A 21,026-nucleotide genomic window follows, 5' to 3' on the forward strand; every position below is an offset into this window, starting at 1 on the left:
GTAACTCACAGAGGAGGCAGCATCGATGGGTGCAGCCAGAGGTCATCCATGAGACTTTAACGATGAAGCCACCAGGACGCGCTGATTGGCCAAGCTGCATGTGAGAGCTTGCTTTGCCAATAAAAACCAAAGGAGTGAACTTTTTTTTGGAAGTATTTAGCTGAGCCGAAGAAACAATCAAAAATCTTACAGTATTATAGTCAACATTTCAAAGCATCAGCTCCAGGACAATCTTACTGATATCAAGTGGAGGTATCACGCTGGCACTGTGAATGCTTTCAGTGTTATAAAAACGGGGCTCTCTGTGCAACAAACACAACATGATAAATTTTAGAGTTGATCCCAAAGTTTCCAGATATACCAAACCTTCACGTGCTTATTTTCTGCCTCTTATCCAGAATCAGGTTGCCGGCTGGAGGCAGGCGAAGCAACATAGTCCAGATATCACTCTCTCCAGCTCTGGCTATGCAATATGGACATACTGTACGTGGTACTTCTTTGTTTTTGACTCTACCCGACTTTACTACTTCATGTTTTATTTGTGTGTCCATTTGTCTTTTTCACTAGAGGCATGTCAAAGCTGTGTGTAACTTTATTCCTAGCACTTTATCGGTGTACCAGTGGCTAAGGTCTTTTTATTATACTTATGTGTGTTTTATTATCTTGTCGTCAGCTGTTGGTCGAAAACACGCTCAAACACAGTTGATGTTGCGGGTGTCGTGCGTGCAGTGTTCTCTCTCTTCCAGTCCACTCGACAAACTCTGACGATGAAAGCTTTTGTTTAAATTGCCTTACTGATTTTAACTAAGGTATAATCGTAACCAGTGTTTATTCATATTTTCTGATAATATGTAACAATTGAAAAAACACAGAAACTCTTAAATCCATATGCGACTGTGAGAAACTGCGTTTTATAGCAGTTTAAACAAGAAATCGGCCAAGAACTTGCTCGTTTTCCATATTCAAAGAGGTCAAGAGAGGGAAAAAATGAGAAAAAAGGTCTTTTGTAAATTGTTGATAATCTGTGTGTGCTGTACCACATGCATCTGTGCCCTTATGCCTCTGTCTGTGCATGTGTTTGCATGCGTATAACGTGTGACTGGGAAACGAATATTTTTTGTTTGTCAAAAAGTTGCTATCACTGTTCAAGGCCATGAAAGTCCGAAGCAGCTGCACGCCTGCTGGCTACGCGAGAAGAGTCGAATCGGCCACCCCGGATTAATCAAGATTTACCAAATTAAACAAAGTACGAACTGAAGCATCCAAGAAAAGGCACGCTGTACTATCCTTCTTCCACACACTGTGATGCTTGCTAAAGCAAGTTTGTCCCCCTGACTGTGTCCATAAGCAGCACTGCACCACATCACTGCATTATTTGAAGTTAACCTGCCTCGTTGTAGGCGACGGTGTTTGTAGCTTGATCACTGTGTTAAATATAATTAAATTATATTGTGTAATTTGTTGTTGTTGTTTTTGTTTTCTAAATCACCCTCACAAACAAGTTGTCCACTAGATGGCACCAGAGTGTCTCAGAAAAGGAATTCTCAGTGCCTGAAACGTCGCACAGTGTTTCTCACCCCTTTTAGTTGAACCGTAGAATTAAATTGCATAAAGACATATACCAGAATATCAGCTGCTTATAGGTCATTTTATTGTGTTTCTAATGGATGATAAAAGGGGGGCTTGTATTTAAAGCCACGCATCCCACTCCTCCACATCACACTGACATTTCAAGGCATGCAAACATAATGATATGACATCTCGACTGCTTTTCTGGAGATTGTGTTCATGTATTTATTTTCATAAATCAGCAGAGGACTTACTGCTATAAATGCGGCGCCATTCGAAAGAGATAGGGCTTCAACCAAAACAGCTCACCAGAAATTTTAGCTGATAGTCTGCATAAAGTGATGCTGGTCATAGTGGTTTCTATTATAATGAACAGAAAACAGAGGAAAGACAGAGTGATGCTAATTATAATGAATAAAAAGTACTGAGGAAATATACTGAGCACGCACTTGGGTGTGGCCTATACAAAGATGGGGGACAAATTAAAGGATAAAACAGCATAAAGGTGTTTTAATAATGATTCTCTAAATGTCTGTAACACAACTGGAGAGATGACACAGCACCCTTACAAAATATACTCAGTCATTTGGTGTTTTGATGATAGCGGTGGCGAGATCCAGAAATCTGCCAAAGTTGTTCTGGTGACTGTGAATGCTGAAGCATATGATTCACATCATTTTTACACTCGTCAAGCAACCCCTCGTGCCTCATGAATGGGAGCGTCGTCATCTCGGAAGAGACTGCTGTAACTGGAAAGAAATGTTTCCAGTGACAGCAGATAAAGCTTATCGCTGGATTCAGCAGTCTCTCTCCTCGAAGGGGAAACGTGGACCCAAATCATGCCGGCAAAAGGGCCTCAGAGTTCAAGTTTTCCTTTAATTTGTAAGCATGTGAACACATTTGCTTTCAGGAAAAAGTAAAATACAAATAAAGTGCAGAGTAAATATAATCAAGTGTGCAGGGAATTTGCTGACTGCTGGTGCAGGTACACTTGTATTGCTGCGTGCTTGTGTGGGCCAGAGCTGCGAATGTCAGTCAGGGTGACAAGTCAGGCATGTCGGGCACTGATGGAATGTGTGATGGACAAGGATCAGCAGCCACCTGCCCAATTGTCCGAGAATGAAATTGTCCCTCTCTTGATTTTCCACTTTTTTGTCCTTCTACCTTTCAGTGCACACGCATATACACACACACAGACACACACCCTTTCCCCCCTCTCCATCCTATTTAATGCCTGCTTCCTGATTTTCAGCCAAAAGCATATTCTTTAACAAACCCAGAAGTGCAACTAACTCCATGTTTAAAGCCATGTTTTTGTAGCTACATTTCACAACTGTCCACTCAGGCAATCATCGAGATACTTTTTTCAAAAGAGGACAGCTGCAAGGATACACTTGCTCAACGTGTGTGTGATTGTGCCTGTTAAAAAAAACTGTCTGTTCAGGCTGTGTGTTGCAGCTTTCTCAAGTACTGCTCAGCTAGGTGTGTGATTGTAGTCATTTCTCAACAGAAACTAAAGACAAAAATACATTTTAGAAAATGAAAACATGTGCAGCTATCTTAGCGAGAAGCGATTTGAGTGCCCAGAGCGAGGAAATTTTGTGAAAGGTAGAACATTTTGGCTGGCTCAAATTTTTTCACACCTTAAGCAAATGCAGCCGCTTTAGAGTTAAGACCTGGTTTTAGAGCTAAAGTTAGAATAAGGTTTAAATTAAGGTTGCGGTGTGACTGGGCATTTTTTTGTAATAGTTAAACTTGCGAGTAAAAAAAGCCTCTGACTGTGTGTTTGTGGGTGTGTGTATATATACACATTTACTGGTTACTTCATTAGGTGCACTTGTTCAGTGCCTCGTTAATACAAATATCTAATGAGCCAAGTCTGAGTAAAGTGAGAAACCACTGATCTACTGGGATTTTCCCACACAACCATCTCTAGGGTTTACAGAGAATGTTCTGAAAAGAGAAAATATCCAGTGAGCGGCGCTTCTCCGTGCCAAAAAGCCTTGCTGATGCCAGAGGTCAGGGACGAATGGCCAGATTGCTTTGAGCTGACAGGAAAGCAAGAGCAAGTTAAATAACCACTTGTTCCAACTAAGGCATGCAGAAAAGCATCTCAGTATCCACTACATGTCAAACCTTGAAGCACCTGGGCTACAGCAGCAGGAAAGTATACAGGGCACTATTCCAGTTAGGTAAGAACAGGAAGCTAAGGCATTGCTTGGCCTGACGAGTCTCAAGCTCATTCAGATGATAGGGTCAGAATTCAGCGTAAACAACACGAAAGCATGGATCCATCCTGCCTGGTATCAATGGTTCAGGCTGCTGACGGTGCTGTAATGGTTTAGGGAATATTTTCTTGGCATGCTTTGGGCCTCTTAGTGCCAACTGAGCATCATTTAAACAAAAAAATAAAAGATACATGCTGAATCTATCGAAACGCAGGTCAACATGATAGCATCATCGGACTATTGTCTGTTTGTTTTCCCAGTTTTATTTTCACATGTTGAGAACCTCTGCTTTGGGGTTACTTTGGTGAAAGTGACCAACTTTTAACCACCAAACAGAGTGAAGACCAGATGTACAGAGGGCCAGACAGCCTTTTTTAAAAAAAAAAAAAAATTATAAGTGAGAACAAATAACATAAAAAAAAAATCTGTGTAGCCAAAGTTTGATAGAACAGTGAACAGTACTTTATTCCACTTTGCCATAGAGCACCATAACAGTCAAACATGTACTGGTAAAACATTACTAATCCACACAGTAACACAAGCAGGCATGTTATCCAGTTTTAACGAATATGGCATGGGTACTGTTTACTGTGCACTGATCCAGTACGTACACTGTACCACTGCTGTACATTCACCTGCAATGGAAAAAGAGTCCTCATTAAAATTCACTACATTTATCTTCTCTTCAAGTGATTATTTTACATCTTGCATCACTCTCACCCCCCACTGGTTGTGGCAGATGGCTGTACCTGCTTCTGCTTCAGGTTTGCTCTTGTTAAAAGGGAGTTTGTCCTTCCCACTGTCACCAAGTGCTTTCTTGATTGGTGGGTTTTTCTTGAATCTTAAACCCCAGGTCTATATTTTTGACCATTTGTAGAAATGTGTCTTCATTAGATAAAAAAATGGGCTCGCTTGATGAGCGCTAAAATGAAAAAAAAAAAAAATTCTTTAGTGTGAAATAGTTGCATCAGACCTGCATGATGTTTCCTAGCTTGGAGTTTGCATGTTCTCCTAATGTCTGCTTGAGGCTGTTTTGTAAGCTCCAAAGCCAATCACATGCATATTAGATGCACTGGAAACTGAATGACTATCTTTCCTTTCCAATCTATTTCTGCTCCTCCCCTTGCTTTCTGCTCGCATGCAGGCTAGGATAGACATCAGACACCTGTGACTTTGAAAAGTAATATTATCATGGTGATTATCACAAAAAGAAGAAACAAAGAGGTTGGGGAATGAAACATAGACCATAGACGAGGAGTAATAAACTAAAAATATTTCGAAATAATTCATGGATTTAAAGAAACACGGTGGAGCGACAGCATCTGTACCTGGGGTGAATGGGCCATCACAAAGCTGAGCTTTCATCTGCAGGAAACATAAACAAATGGCTTTGTTCTTTCAAAGCAGAGAGGGGCGAAAGCCAGAACAAACAGGGTGAGTGTGCAGTGTGTGTGTGCGTCTGCACACGCACGTGAAAAGAAGAGAGAAGAAGAGGAGCAGAGAGAGAAAGCAGAGAAAGAGAGATCAAAGCAGGGGGTATGTTTTTGAATCTCTGTGTGGGAGGTGGAGCCTCACCTACCCAGAATGCCTTGCCTCACTCCTTGCAGCCCACTCAGGTTTTTAGGAGCATCACTTTTCTTTGCAGCCAGCAAATTATGATACTACCTCTTCATCAGTCATCTCCAGCTATTCTGAGAGAGTCTTGAAATGGTGACTTGATGCGAAGTCAGTTGCTGATCTGTGATGCATAACCTGTATCTCCCACTCACAGTTCAACACTGCTGACAATGGAGTGATGAAGTGCGCTGGATGAAAAGTCTACTAAAATCCCAGCTAGAGCCTTGGTTGAATCTTACCGTAGAAGATTCCCACTAAGTTGGATCAGAGCCCATCTCCCCCTTTTCCCAGTCTCATGGCAGGGATCGAAACATCTCTTTTTAACTTGGCGTGAGAAGCTGCTAACAGATGTCTGCGCGTCCACGCGGAGGGAATGCTGTGCCCTCTCACACACACATGAAAAGCCTTGAAAGACTCTCCACTGCGTTGACAGTGTCTTAAGGCAGTGTTTATCTTTGGCAGGCTGAAGAAAACAAAGCCATCGATTTCTAATCCTAATCCCCTTCTACTGCTTCTCTCCTATTGATCATCTAGCCATCCTTAATGAGATGGATGAATAAAGGGATGGAGGGCTGATGAAGGACAAAACTTTCCCTGACAGCGTGCTGCCGTGCTTCGCCTCTGCCCATGTTTTCTTAATCTGTCTCTTTTGCTCGTGGGGTTCTCGTCAATTTAACGTGGTTTGCGGTGGAACATAATACAAATCCAGCTTGGTACTTTTGTGGAGCTTTATCAGAACTAGAAGCCTGCAGATGCGTCAAGGTTTTGCCTGTATGTGCACTGCACACATAGAGGCACAAAGATGCATGCAGAGCGAGATTGGATTGACCACTTATCACTTATTACATTTCTCCTCTGCCCTGCTTAAACAGAGTCAGACAAGCATTCCCCCAACTACCTGATCTTAAATCAGATATTGCTGAAGCTCTGGACTGGATGCTTGACTAGTCCTGTATGTTTCTGTGTGCCAGCTCTCATTGGTTATTTCTCTCTAGAGGTGCATGGGTAGCAGATAAAGGAGAGTGACGTGGATTTGTTCCATACTTATCCCAAATAAGACAAATGTTATATGTTATGGTTATGTTATGTTAGGTTTCAGATTTATTTAAATTATTCAAACAATTTCCTCCTTCAATTCAATTCAATTCAATTCAATTCAATTCAATTCAATTCAATTCAATTCAATTCAATTCAATTGGCACCAAATCACAACAACAGTAATCGCAGGGTGTTTTATATTGACAGGTAAAGATCCTACAATAATACAGAGAAGACCTCAGGAATTAGATGAGTCTCTATGAGCAAGCAGTTAGCGACAGTGGGAGGGGAAAAGATAGCTCAGCCAGAAAAAAGCTCAGTGAGACACTGTGGAAGTAATGTGAGGAAACAATGATTTGGTCTCCAGCTGAATTTTGTTGAGTCGAGCACAGAGGAGGGAACATTATGCTTTGGGCTGTTTTTCTGCTAAGGGTACAGGATGATTTCAACATGTTGAGGAGACAATGAATCTGTCCGTGTGCCGCACTGTCAAACCTGGACTAGAACCTCCTTCCCTTAAGCACACTGTAGATCATTTGTGACTGAGTCTTCCAGCATTGCAATAGTCCAAAACATCCTGCCAAGGAAACAAAGGAGCAGATAAGGAAGAAGCACACTAAGGTCATGGAGTGGCCTAGCCAGTCCCCAGAACTTAGTCCTATAGAAAATCTGCAGAGGGAGCTGAAACTTCAAGTTGCCAAGCAGCAGCCAAGAAATCTTAAGGATTTAGAGAATTTATGAGGGACTCCTGAGATTCATGCAAACCCAGTGATCATCTACAAGAAACACCTCTCTGCTATGGGTAAGAACAAGGATTTCTCCAGAAAGTCATGTTTTGCTTGTTGATGAAATACTTATTTCACTCAGTAACATGCAAATCAATATGTAACTTTTACGTAATATATTTTTTATTGACTTTAGCATAGCTACTAGTCTCTGAGGGGCTATTTTGAAGATATTAAAGGCTTTTTGAAAAACTATAATAAACAGAATCTTGCTCCTGTGATCATAGGTTCGGTCCCCAATAAAGTAAGTTACTACCAAAAGCAACAACGGTATTACAGTCAAATCCATCTAAGACCCCAATTCACTGTATATGTTTCTATACACTCACAAAGGTTTTTTGCACCAAGGGTTGAATCCTTGACCTCCTGCCAATCCTGGAGGCATCATTTATAAGAAGGGTAAACATATAGGCTAACCTAACACACCATGATCCTTGTAAGAAATATTGTTCCATGACCCAATAAAGCCTTTATTTGAACAGACACAATGTCAACACTGAATCAGGTTGTAAAGAACCCAAGAAAGAGCACCACAGGATATTGATGGTGGAGATCCTGTGATGGTATTTGTGTTGATTGTCCGAACCTGTAGGATTAATCTTAATCACTGTGGTATTCCCTTTCTATTGGGTGAGGTCCATGGACGACACCCACACAAATTCCTTAGGATTTACTTCTGAGCTCACAGACATCCTGGATTAATCCTAAAGTGTCTACTATCTTCCTTAAAAAGGCATAAAATCTAATTTTAAAAAAGACACAAAGGGGTAATCAAATCATTGCACTGCAACTGACAAGAGTTTCCATCTAAGCAAAACTGAATCTTGTCTTACAAAAAGGTTGCTTTGCTTGCAGAACTTCAGAGAAAATCGGGTGGTTTTGGATATTTAATGCATGTCTCTGCAAAAATGGCACCCTGGGGATCGTTTTCCCTAAGTGTGTGATAATGGCTGCAACAGAAGTTATTAATAGCAGGCTAATGTGTGTCAGATGCTACCTGTCCAGCAGCAGCAGCAGGGGAGAGAGAGAGCCAGGACACGAGTGACTGGCCAGCATAATGAGAGGGACATGGGCTGCCAACTTAGGCAGCTGCTTCTCCAGTGGTACTGAATGCTGCAAGTTTGTGTGTCTGGATGTGAGTGTGTACATAAATTTGTCTCCGCTCATTTCCTTTTTTTTCTCTGATTTTTATATATATATATATAACGCTCAACAGCAGCCGGCAGAAATACAGCCGCATTCACGCATACGCTTGGCACGCTCACGGCCTCACATGCACATGTGCACACAGAGGCAACCTCATCGGGCTTACCGTGGGAATGCTTGTGGCACTATGTCAGTTACTGAGGTGATGCTTTTAATCCTGAAACAAATCTAGACTTTGTGTTGTGCGTCTCCAGCTGTGTGTGAGCGAGCGTGCCCGTGTACAAAGCACCATCTCGCTCCCATTAGATTACGGCTGGCTGCACAGCAAAGATACCCCACTGCCACTCCCACATGGAAGAGCGGGTAGGATTAGCTGGCTCTGTACCCACCCTAATCTAGGGACAAAAACCCACAATCGCCTCCCACTGAGACACGTAGACAGAAAGATTCAATTTGATCTGCCCTTCTCGATATAACAAGAGTGTCTTTTAGGGTTAAAATATCTACTGCTCACTCCACCAGCAGTCAATGTGGATTCAGCACTAAACTGTGTCCTTTTCATCCCCGTGATTGATCAATTTGACGACAACTCGGAACGCCTACAGGCAGAGCTTTATCGTAATAAATGCAATGAAAATGTAACCTTAAAGTGGTGCAAGAAATATCTTCGCTAAAAAAACTTTGGCATAGACTCAAAGGGGAATCTTTTCAAGGGTTTATAGCGATTAGAGCTAAATAAGCTAACGCTAACGTATTGATGGTTCACATCTTAGTGTTTTGACATGCTAACAGTTTGTGCTTGACACTGAACACAACACAAGAAAAGTTAATTGGTCAAAGCCAGAGAGGGAAACATGCTGACACTGGAGCAAAAAACAAAAGATAACATCGTCTTTGAATTACAAATGTTTGCATTAAATTTCATTACTGTCCAATCAACAGCTGCTGACATTTCACAAACCAAGAAGACTCAAACTCCTGAACCTATGACTAATAAACACCTGCCCTACTGGCGGTAAAGTTTGGACTTTACTGATGCTAATTTAACATGACCTTTCCACAGTGGTGATGAAACTGTCTGAAAAGATGCGCTAAAGGTCAAAATGTGTTGATGTGCCATGTGAAAGCCCCTTAAAAGTAGGGTGCTATCCTTTAAAAGTAGCGTTTGACACAGAAAAACGACATCTGGCTAATAACGCGACGATTTCAAATTAAAAGCAACACAGTGAAGCGAGGAACAAGTCGGACTGTGTTGTTTTAGCAATGATGTTGTAAGAATGGACTGCAATGACTGAAGCTGAGATACAGTGTTTTCATTACTTAAAAAAAAGTGAGATAAGGGAGAGAAACGGGAACGACTGATGAGAGAGGCTCTTTCCCGTGCCTTTGCCTGATGGCGCCGTTATAGGAAATATCAGGTAATCACCAAAATCAGCAGGATTCAAATTTGCACATTAAGTGACTACAAAACCAACAGAGTCACCTGCAGAGCACATCTACCAGCTTAGTCACACACGCTACATCCATACAGCCAAGTTTGAAACAGTGGATAGTGAGTTTATTCATCCTTTGAAGAGTTTTTCTTAATAAGACAGCTGCTACTCTGTTTCTTTTTTTTCCAGGTAGAGTTCAGTGCATTGATGCATCATTCCAAAAGGCTACCTGCTAAATGTGGTGTCAGTGTCTCATTATTTGACGAAAGCTGCCCGTTTCATTGCTCCAAGCCAACACAACTCTTTCCTTCTGTCTCTCTCTTCCTCTTTCTGTCTCTTACTCAGAGGCTTCCGCCTCATTAACCACCATCAGCATTTTGCTTGCTGTGTGTGATTTGGACGTACTGAGAGGGAGGCAGGGGGTCGTGTGTGTGTATTCGCTTCTTGGTGCGCAGGCAACTCTCATTAGGACGGAAAAACATTGACATTTTTTGCCAGAATGAAACCCAATCGTATCTTCGCCTTTTTTATATATATATATCAAAGGGTTCCTCCAATCAACTCGCTGGTGTGTGTTTGTGTGTGTCGCAGCATACACATATATATGCAGTGTATATTTCTGTGGCGGTGTAGCGGGAGACAGATGTTTGCTGATTTGACATGTTTGCACTGCAGGCTCAGCCCAATTTAGTGAGAAAAAAACTGAAGAAGAAAGAAAGAAACCAAAATTTTTTTTAAAAAGCACGAGGCCACACAGATGCTCTTGGTGACAGCCCACTCTTAATTTTCTCTTCTTTTAATTTAAGTTTGTTTTCTCCTCACAGCTTTTCCTTTCTCCCACTCTGTCTCCTTCTTTTCTCTTCTTCTGTGTCTCTTTTCTCTTTCGTACCCACTCAAACGCAACACTGTGTGCGATAACACCAGCAGACTTTCAGCTGGGTGTTCTTCTGGAGTTGTTTTCCTTGTTACAGGCACCTCTGACTAAGTCTCGACTTTCACAGAGGACACTTTCTTCTGCCAAAACGGAGAAATTATAAACATAAAGAGCCCGGAGAGTGCATTACAGTGAACTTTAAATATATTACAGTTCCAAACTTCTGTTCAAACACAATTAAAAGCCTACATACACTGATGGTTTGGCATTTATTGCAATGCAATATGGCACTCATTACAACGTTTCTCAGTGTTTCTATTTTACTATGCACAAACTAGATTTTTTTTTTTTTTTAAAAAAGCTCATAAATAAACAAACTGCTTCATGTATCTATTTCTTAGCATCAAACAAGTGACAAGTACACGGACACCGATGGACAACATCCTAATCTAAATGTCTACTTCAACAGAATCAAAAGTTCATACAGTTTAAAATAAAAACATGAATATAAAAAAGAAAAACACAAGCGAAATCATACAATTGGTTAGCATCATCCTCCTGTATGAAACTAGTAAGAGCTCGTAATGATACATTCTTTCCGGCTTCTCCTGCTCCCTCTTTAACGTTGCATATTAAGGTTATTCAATGATAGCTGACATCTTGACGAGGGAGAATTCATGTAGGATGCACTCACGCTACGCACGCCGCACAAACACACGCACAAACACAGACACACGAGCAAACAAAATACATTTTGTTCAAGTCGAGCACAAAAGCAGCCAAAGGGACAAAACTAGGTTGGAAGCCATTCTGCTTATGCACATGTCAGCCTTCAGAAAACAGATGAGAAAAGAGGAGAAGAAGTGAAACTGGATAAGAGGATGAGGCTTCAGTCTAAGCTGCCGGTAGCTCAACGCTATCGGCGACCACGTCCAGATCACGGTTTATAGAAAACTCCACAGGATGGAAGTTCACAAAAAGTGCTGCTTTTCAATCTTCCTTTCTTCCGTCTCGCTTTGCGTTTCTACTTTACGCCGCTCCTTTATATTTCCACTGGTGAAAAGTCCCTCTAAAGTGCACAGATGAGGTAAATGAAACAGGTTTGTATCCGTTCGCCAGCTCAGACTGGAACCATAGTGTGCTGCATGTGTTGCATTTGAGAAAATATTTCTTGCTGCACACTAGCAATTAGTATGTCCTGATGTGACGGTGTGATTATTCCAAGTCTGTCCATCTCCCTGTGGGTGCACAGACAGAGATAAATGTTCAGACACACAAAGGCACAATATGCAGTATTTAAGGGATAAGGCTGGCTGTTATTTTCTTTTGATCACGAGCCTACTTATTCTAAATTGACCGACACTTTGACTTTCACCACACATAAACATTTGGAGATATTTAGGGTTTCGCATCTGCTCAACTATGCATTTAAATCACTGGGTAATAACAGGCCAGCGGTCTATCAATTAAACTACAGCCGTAATATGAAGAGTTTAATATACTTCATGCCTTTGCACCGCAAACACCATTGTCTCCAAGCACTAAAAGAGTAAAGCAACAAAACGAAGCAACGTAATCAAGAAACCACATGCTAATTTTAAAAAAAGACTGTATATAAAAGATGGCCACTGCAGCTAATGCGATGTCTAATGTGAATTGGTCTGTGGGTTCCCATCTTCAGGGCTTGAAATATTGAAATGATCGCCAACTTGCTTTAAGAAAAAAAAAAAAGCAGACATGATGAGTGAGGAGTGGGTGTGGCTTAGAAGTCGAGGACACTGCATGCTTACATGTCAATGCAACACATTCTCACTCCCAAAGCGAAACATTTTACACTAGGTGACAAATCGTCAGTTTAATACGCTTCCTGCCACCCAACACGTCCTTATATTACGAGGTCAGAAAAATGAGGAAACATGAGAACCTTTTGGAATGAATCTACACATATATGTTTGTTTTACTTAAATCGCTTTGGAAAACACTAGCTAATGCCATTAAAGTGCTGGTTAAAGTTCGGGATAAGGTTAGAGTTAGGGCTCGAATACATAGCTGGAACGTGTATTACCGTGTAGCATAAGAACGCAGTAGGTCACCTTTCGCGTTACTCAGGAACGCCTCGGGACTTGGCAAATCATCGCTATATTATGCCTCGGGAGTGAGAACTGGCTGGTCAATGATTTCGCAGTTGGAGTGTAGCCACGTCCAAAACATGTCTGCCTTTTACATTTAAATGGGACTAAAATTTACAAAATAAACATTACTCTTTGTTTAAAAAAAAGTCTTCATACTAGTGGTTCAGTTTACAGGTTTGTAAATCTAGAAAAAACACTTGGACCTTTGCTTTTTTGCAACTGGAGTGATTGAACCCTGCTGACTATTAGAAAGAATCCAGCATTTCAGAGCTAAGCCTGAAGTGAAGAAGCAGAGGACGATAGATGGATGGATGTGTCACAGTCCCATGTTTTTGAGAAGTTTGTGACATTTTTAGTTTTTAACTTCCTTTGGTTTTGGTTTGTTTTGATTTTGTGTTCTGGTTCTTGAGTTAATCTATTACCTTTATAATCCCCCCAGGGTTTCCCTCTTCCTTCTCTCTTCCTAGTAACTCGTGCCTTACACGAGTTGTGTATCGTCATCTTTCTACTTTTATCAGTGTTATTTGTCATTTGGTTAATCCCTAGTTAACATTGAAGGTTAGTTTTTATTTCTTTTGTTTCCATCTTTGTGATTCTCTATTTATTCCTGCTTTGTTTCACCTGGGATTCATTATTTCCACCTCTATCCTGCTCCCTCGTGTGTCTTGCTGTGTAATTAGCTCACAGCGTATTTATAGTCATTGTCTTCTTCTCCGTTATGACGCATTTTTATAATCTCAGCTGTTTCTGCTCGGTTCTAGTTTTACGCTTAATTTTTACCTTTTAGACTCTCTCCCAACAAAGGCTCTTTTGATTTTTACCTCCCCTGCCTCTGTGCCTCACGCTGGGTTTGTCTCATCACCATTCATCACAGAAAGTTGCATCCTTCTTTTATATACAGTCTACAAATGCAAAACAGGTCTGTTTTAATGCCATTAAGAGTGAGTGTGAGCTAAAGTCGCTGCTAATGAGAACACCCAATTAACACAAAAAGAAGCATTTGTAAGATTATGAGGTGACACTAGCTTTTTAAATGATGTAATGTTATAGTCGTGAGTAGCTTTTATCACTCACTTTTCCCCCTAATTATGTTTCTGGTTAAACTAAACAAGGCTTACAAACAGAAGGTACTTTAAAAAGACTGTAATATGGATCATCACTGATGTTTTTCAGTTAATAAGCATTGAAATCATTAAAGTGTTAAATATTACAGGACAGAATGAAAGCTGCGATTATACAGAATAAATAAACTTCTTACACCCTGTTTCAGCTTTTCATGACACTGAATTTTGATTCAGAAATACGAGTGGGTTTCTGTTGCTAGTTTTAACTCGATTATGCCCAATGCTTAAAAAAAAAATCACAGATTCCATTTTTAAGACATTTTTAATGCCAGAGTGGCTCCTATTTCAATCCATTTTCACATGAAGGTACACTTACTGGTGTGTGAGAGCCAGAAGACTGTCAAGGCTGGTGTAACCCGCTGCTGCAAGGGTGTCTCTGTACCTCTCCAACCCAATGGACTGCAGCCACTCACACAGCGACCACTCGGGCGCACACATCTCCGGTATGACCGACACACACACCTCTGAACCCACCCCTGACTCCAGTATTGTGCCTGTGGGTCTATATGTGCAGAAAAAAACAGCAGGTTGGTGGTGGCAAGGGACTGAAATAGGAGTGTGAAATCATAACTGAAAAAAAAAATCATAAAGATGTGCGAGTGGGTGTGAGTACAGTATGAATTTGGATATGTGTGGATGTGCATGTAATTGCTACTTTGCTGGAGGAAAATACTGTCATTGCTTTCGTGCACTGTAAGTACCTTTCCCCTCCTGTCCGGCGCAAAGTCCCAGGGTTGCGTATGAGTTTATCCAACATGTTGAGGATCTGGCTGAACGTGGGTCTCTCTGCTCGATCCCTCTCCCAACAGTCCAACATGAGCTGGTGCAGCACCACAGGGCAGTCCATGGGCGCAGGCAGTCGGTAGCCCTCTTCTATTGCTTTGATCACCTAAAAAAGGTTTCACATTGTTATCAGAAAACCCAAAACCCAAGATGTTCCAAAAATTTGGTCCCATGTGAAAATTGTTAAACGCAGACCAAACACAAGAAAATGTGAAACTGCACCTGTTTATGTTTAAATGGCCATTTGAAGCTATAAGATGAGCTTTCCTGACAACTTAGCAGCTGACTTGGTTAGCATTGGTAATTATCCTCATGCAGAGCACAGTTCATGTGTTGCTTTTTAAGAAGCATAAAACGTCCATTTACTAATTGTCCTTCTTTTCAAAGCAGTAGCATCAGCTGCTTATCTGTTAGCTTTTATGGTAACAGGCTGTCATGTAAATTCTAGCCAAATAACCCGGGTTACGCTCTCACTGAATGGGCACTACACTAATCTACCTAATGACAATGTGTAATGTTCACCATGTTCATCATCTTAAATTTGGATGATAGCTTTCAAACATTTAGTGACCAACTTTGACCCGCTCTTGCTTTTCTGCAGCGCCAGAAAAAATAAGGATGACAAATATTATTATGATTCATTCTCTGTGAACCACAAATATCTGGGTAAAATATTATGGCAACCCATCTAAAACTTGTACAGTCACTTAGCTAAAAAAAAAAAAAATGCTGTGGTGTATACTTACTGTCAGAAAACAATTTTTTTTAGACTTTTAAATAAATCTGTGGTTTTTGTAAGGAAATGATGAAAATCGTGCGACTACCGTTTAAACTTCACGAATAGCAAAGCAAATTCTTCTCACTGAAGATTTATTACTCGCTTGTTGTTTTCCAAACGGTTCCCAAAGTCGTCTCACCACTAACTGCGATTGATTTTAATTTCCTGCAGATGTGTGCAGCTCTGCATTTTCTTGTGTGCAGTGCAGATATCAAGCAGCACATGTCTGCAACACACTCTGTAAATCTTTGCGATACTAAAATGCTACTCAGTCAAAACCCGTCTTGGTATGAAACGTATAGCTGGGATATTCATAAAGAAAGAAAACAAAGTTCACTTGATTCTGTTAGTGAAGTAAGTTTATAATATAAATCTATGCACTACAAAAAACTAAGCTAATAAAGTGCATAGTGCACCTCTGCTTGTGCAAATTTCCCCTTTTAATACTTGGACAAAATAAAAATCAACTAAATATCCAAACAGTGCTCCAGATGAAATCCATCACATTGCAGACATGTCCACACGTCATCTTAGTTATTTCAACTACTCCAAATGAACTCTGTAACACCATTTTTCTTCATATGTCGATAAAAGTTTTGAACAAATCAAGTTATATTTTACATCCATTTCCCCTTCTATTACTGGCTTACAACACCAAAAGCACATTTGCAGCACATGATGATATATAATTTAATCACTTCATCTCTTTACCCTCTCCGGTGTAATTAGCGTATGAATTCTTGAGTTATGTCCAAAAAGCTTGTTCTATGTGGTCACAGTGACGTTTATCCAGAAAATCAGTCTAATCTAATCTGCCCGCCCTTAAATTCAAGTAAACATATGTAATGAAATCCTTTCCCGCCATAGTGACCTTCACCTTTGAACGTTTGTGCCAGACTTGAAAAAAATTCCCCTGAAGGCATTCCTGAGATATCATGTTAACAAGTAAGAGAGAGACTAATGATGGATGGAAAAGCAGAAAACAAAGTGCCTCCAGCTGCGTCTGTCGCTGGTGCAGAGTCCTAAAAACACAATTACTGCCTGGCTTGGCTGAGGAATGACTCTAAGCAGCCAATTCATATAAGTCTCAATATTTATCTCCAATAAAACGTCCTCTGATTGCTTTCAACTTACCCAAGGATCTCAAACCCAAATTTTGCACATTTTACAAACAGCACAGAGGTCAAAGACACTGCTCAGAGAGAAGTACACAGAGGACAGTTTATTTTTGTCTGAAATATGCAAAAGAAGTGGGGTGTGTTATGTAGACGGGGTTAATTTAAGTCCCATGTCCTGTGTGAACATTAGCAAAAGTTTAATTTGACTTCTAGAGAAAGTCACAGCTCACAACTTGTTTGTGAAAATTCTAATTAATGTTAATGCTTGTGGCTCAGAAGCTGTAGTATATGTGTATATGTCATTTTAGCTTCAGAGCTGATCACATGTCCAAAAACACAGCTTTGTGTTACATCACATAAGCCATTGTTTTTACTTTCACTCTTTCTTCCAGGATAAAGATCATTCACACACATCAAGAATTCCAGCATTCCTTTTCTTTTTTTCCACAAGGCATCGCATGGATTCAATAATATTAAAATTACTTACATCTTGGTTGTTCATGTCCCAGTAGGGTCTCTCTCCATATGAAACCACCTCCCACATAACGATTCCATAACTCCACACATCGCTGGCTGTGGTGAACTTCCTGTAGGCTATAGCTTCTGGAGCAGTCCATCTGATGGGGATTTTCCCCCCAGGAGAAAGATAAGTCCCAGTGGCCTCCTATAACAGCAGTAAAAGTCACACTGGTTAATTGAATAATTTATGTTTTTTATGATTTCATTTAATCAGTCGGGGGCGAAAAAACCTCCTCACTGCTAATGTTTATTGCTCTAAGCTTCGCTCTTTCAGCGGCGTCTATTCATTTGACGAATTCTACAGCTTTTTGGCCGCCTTTAACAACAAATGTGTGAACTGAAGATGTGATAGCACATATATATAACCTAGAAATATGTACGTGATAAAGAATAATGAATTTGCAATCATTAAAAGCAAAGCATTGTTTTAACATGAGGAAAATAACAGTATGTCTTACCCTTGTAGTGTAGGCGGCCTCTGGGTCGTCCTCCAGAACTCGGCTCAGGCCAAAGTCGGACACCTTACACACCAGGTTGCTGTTCACCAGGATGTTTCGTGCTGCCAGGTCTCTGTGCACGTAGTTCATGTCTGACAGGTACTTCATACCTGAGGCGATGCCGCGCAGCATGCCGACCAGCTGGATCACTGTAAACTGGCCGTCATGTTTCTGAAATGGTACAATTGCAGAGACAGGAAGGCAAGTTAACACAGACACCCACAGCTAGCAGTACAGTCATGACTGACTGCATTTCATCTTAAATCTTTTTCACCACATTTTTTTAAATACCACTCAGAACCAAAATTTATATTCGTTTCATAACAGGAGATGACAGCATAATAAAAGGGCCCATACCCGAAGAAATGCATCCAGAGATCCATTTTCCATATATTCTGTGATGATCATCAATGGTTTACCTGAAGAGGTAAAGAGTTTTATAAATATCAGGCAAAATCTCCACACTGAGTTCTAACCTGAGCACTACTCACATCTTGTGACGACACCCTCCAGCCTAATGATGTTCGGGTGGTCAAACTGTCCCATGATGGATGCCTCAGACAGGAAGTCCCGCCTCTGTTTGTCAGAGTATCCTGCCTTCAGACTCTTGATGGCCACGTAGATCTCCCTCTTCCCCTGCACACGCAGCCGACCACTGCACACCTCCCCAAACTCTCCTACACACACACAGAGATAGCAAAAACAGCAGCGTCAGCGCCAAGTAAGCATGTGTGTGTGGGTTTGTGAGTGTGCGCGAGTACCGATGCCAGGCTTACCCATGCCAATAACCTTCTCAATGTGAATACTGCTGACATCAATCTCTTTGGCAAACTCGTGGATGGCCTGATCGGGGTCTTCATAGGTGAACGGGTCCACATAGATTTTCACTCCTGCAAAGGTAGGAGAGGCGAGGAGAGGAGACAAGATGAAAGAGGAGAAGGAGGGATGCAGAGGAGGGTGAGAAATTGTTGTATAACTGCATATGTTATGTAAATATCTTTTGGCGGTATGTGTATAAGATGTGCAGGTGGATCTGAAGGAATAGTTGGAGAAACAGCATCCACGAGACCTTACGTGCACATATGCAGTACCTGGGTTAAGATGTTTCTCTTCCTCCGAGTCCTGCTTTGTTTTACTGTACTTGCTCCTCCTGATGAGACATAAATGAGGGACAGACAATGAAGATAAGTGAGCCCGTAGCCATCTTCTTCATTTATTGGGTCTTTTGTGCTGTCATTTTTAGTCATTTGACCTGACAAAAGGCCATGTGTGTCACACTGCTTTTAACTTTGTGTGCTTTCTCTTCTAGCACGGCTGTGCCTTTTGCTGGATTTTCAAGGATTTGCCGCAACAGAAAGCAGTGACAATGAGGAAGGCAGAGCAACGGGCTGCAGGAAAGCATAGAACGACCAGATCAAAGCATTTAAGCGAGAGAGGGAGGAGGCACAACGCCTCAGGTAGCGCAAGATAAAAGGTGTTTTCCATTAAACAAAGAGACTGTCAAAAACACCTTTGTGTCTGAGCAGGTGTGTGCGTGAGTGTGTGTGTGTGGGCATCTGCGCATGCTGGTGAGGGTGCACGCCAGCGGAAGCTGACACACATGCTATGTTGCTGAAGAGACTGTAATGACAAGTCAGGGACAAAGGGATTATCACTGTCTCCACTTTAATCCCTTTTAAAAGCTTCAGGTAACACACACACATTATTTAGGCCCACAATAGCAGGGGAACTGTGGCTGTTGTTTGTGTGCGCTGAAGCAGTTTGGTCAGAAGCAGTAGTTAACAGAAAGGCTGCACTCGTGTTGACGTCAGCTTTGCACTGATGAGAACTTTCTAGCCGGCCTAACAAGTCTATAGGTGTGTATGGCTACTGGATGGGTTCTTTTGTGTTTGTATGTCTGTGTTGCTGTGTGTGTGTCTGTGTGTGTGTGTATATATATATACCTGCGACTAATGATGAAGACAGCTGCAGATATCAGCAGTAAAATTCCAACCCCGCTGACAGACAGCAGCAGGAAGGCAGAGTTGACTCCTTCTCCAATCAGAGGGAAGGGATCTAAGGAGGAAGGACACAGAAGTCACCAACCAAAAAGTGATAGCTGCTTCTTTTAAAACTCCCACTACTGAACGGCGCTGTTTGAATACCTGAATTTGTGGAAAATTCGAAGGGAGTGCTGAACTCTCCATATCCAGCAGCTGTGCGAGCGCGCACATGAAACACGTAAACAGTGAGGGGGTTGAGACCCGTGACATCGACACTCCGAGAGAAGGTCCTCATTATGCGGTACGACCTCTCTCTCTGATCCTGATTAGCCGGGACAAAAAGAAGGGTATCTATTCAGTGTCTGAATGCAAATCCATCCTCACCATCAGTGCAATGCGAACAGCGAGCCGGCATATTGACATTCCAAACAGCTGCCTGAGCTGAATTAACCTGCGGGCAGCTCACCTTTTCATAGAACTTGACCTCGTACTCCAGGATGACCCCGTTGGGTCGATCCGGCTGTTGCCATGACAACGACAAACTGTGCCGGGTGACATCAGTGGCTTGGATAGACGACACTGGAGAGGGTGCTGAGAGGAGAGAAACATGATGAGAACTAATACAAAGACAATAGTCTAACCCAGTGTTTCTCAAATGGTACTCATACCCCTAGGGGCACTTCAGAGTACTGCAGGAGGTACTTTTTTTCCCTAAATGGTAATTTAATGATATATGAGCCAAACATATTTTTTACCAACAATTATTTCAATAACAAAAGCTTGCTGAACTACATTTCATTTTCCATATTCCTATTTTCATCCAACTGCCGCAATACCTCACAGAAGGAAAAAGCACCAAGTACAATCCCATCTACTGTGAGCACAGAACCACATCCAGATATTTAATGATAGACAAAAATCGTGAAAATGGTACGGAGTTTCAAGCGTAGCACAAGTACAGACACCACAGAAAAAGAGGTGATCCATATATTTGTGCTAAGCTTTCCTTTGTGTAATGACTCTGATCAAAACAAAGCAAAGACACCGACTGTGCCTGGAAAAGAGTTTGATCGCTGCAGTTGCCTCTCTGGCACAGAACATGACAAAAATCCTCAGTGATGCACGAGTCCCTGTTTGTTACTAAATCTGAGGTGCAACCCACAAGAAAGACTCGGTTCAGTGAAATTGCGGCTCTGTCTTTGGTGGATTTCCACCACTTTTGCAATCGGTAAATGCAAAATTTAACGGTTTGTATTTTTATTAACAGACACTGACACTTTTACATCATATTGGCCTTGAAATATTTTAAATAGTTTACATTATTTAAATAAAGCTTGAGGAGCATCAATATAACATATATGCAGAATGACAAACTGAATATGCTCTAATGCTGTCAGGATCTG

At 41.3% G+C, this 21,026-nt stretch overlaps 2 protein-coding genes across 8 annotated transcripts in view; one reads left to right on the forward strand and one right to left on the reverse strand.

Annotated features, from left to right (window-relative positions):
* LOC146497920 (phosphatidylinositol 4-phosphate 5-kinase type-1 gamma-like) overlaps positions 1 to 11,038 on the forward strand; it is a 25,377-nt gene extending 14,339 nt beyond the window's left edge. For all 7 annotated transcript variants that reach the window (XR_014870491.1, XR_014870492.1, XM_085139434.1 and 4 more), the window contains one exon: positions 2 to 11,038. Coding sequence is in view for 5 of the 7 variants with exons in the window: in XM_085139434.1 (XP_084995560.1) it covers positions 2 to 4 (3 nt within the window). In the remaining 2 variants the exon portion in view is untranslated. The remainder of the gene's footprint in view (position 1) is intronic.
* LOC146497921 (ephrin type-A receptor 4-like) overlaps positions 10,578 to 21,026 on the reverse strand; it is a 27,441-nt gene continuing 16,992 nt past the window's right edge. The window contains exons 8-19 of the mRNA XM_085139425.1: positions 20,090 to 20,214; positions 19,786 to 19,945; positions 19,585 to 19,696; positions 18,733 to 18,791; positions 18,418 to 18,531; positions 18,133 to 18,318; positions 17,999 to 18,060; positions 17,603 to 17,812; positions 17,113 to 17,289; positions 14,648 to 14,835; positions 14,263 to 14,448; positions 10,578 to 11,928 (exon numbers count right to left, since the gene is read on the reverse strand). Coding sequence (XP_084995551.1) covers positions 11,811 to 11,928; positions 14,263 to 14,448; positions 14,648 to 14,835; positions 17,113 to 17,289; positions 17,603 to 17,812; positions 17,999 to 18,060; positions 18,133 to 18,318; positions 18,418 to 18,531; positions 18,733 to 18,791; positions 19,585 to 19,696; positions 19,786 to 19,945; positions 20,090 to 20,214 — 1,697 coding nt within the window. The 3' untranslated portion in view covers positions 10,578 to 11,810. The remainder of the gene's footprint in view (positions 11,929 to 14,262; positions 14,449 to 14,647; positions 14,836 to 17,112; positions 17,290 to 17,602; positions 17,813 to 17,998; positions 18,061 to 18,132; positions 18,319 to 18,417; positions 18,532 to 18,732; positions 18,792 to 19,584; positions 19,697 to 19,785; positions 19,946 to 20,089; positions 20,215 to 21,026) is intronic.

Source organism: Neolamprologus multifasciatus, chromosome 18 (genome assembly GCF_963576455.1).
Source record: "Neolamprologus multifasciatus chromosome 18, fNeoMul1.2, whole genome shotgun sequence".
Classification (NCBI taxonomy): Eukaryota; Metazoa; Chordata; class Actinopteri; order Cichliformes; family Cichlidae; genus Neolamprologus; species Neolamprologus multifasciatus.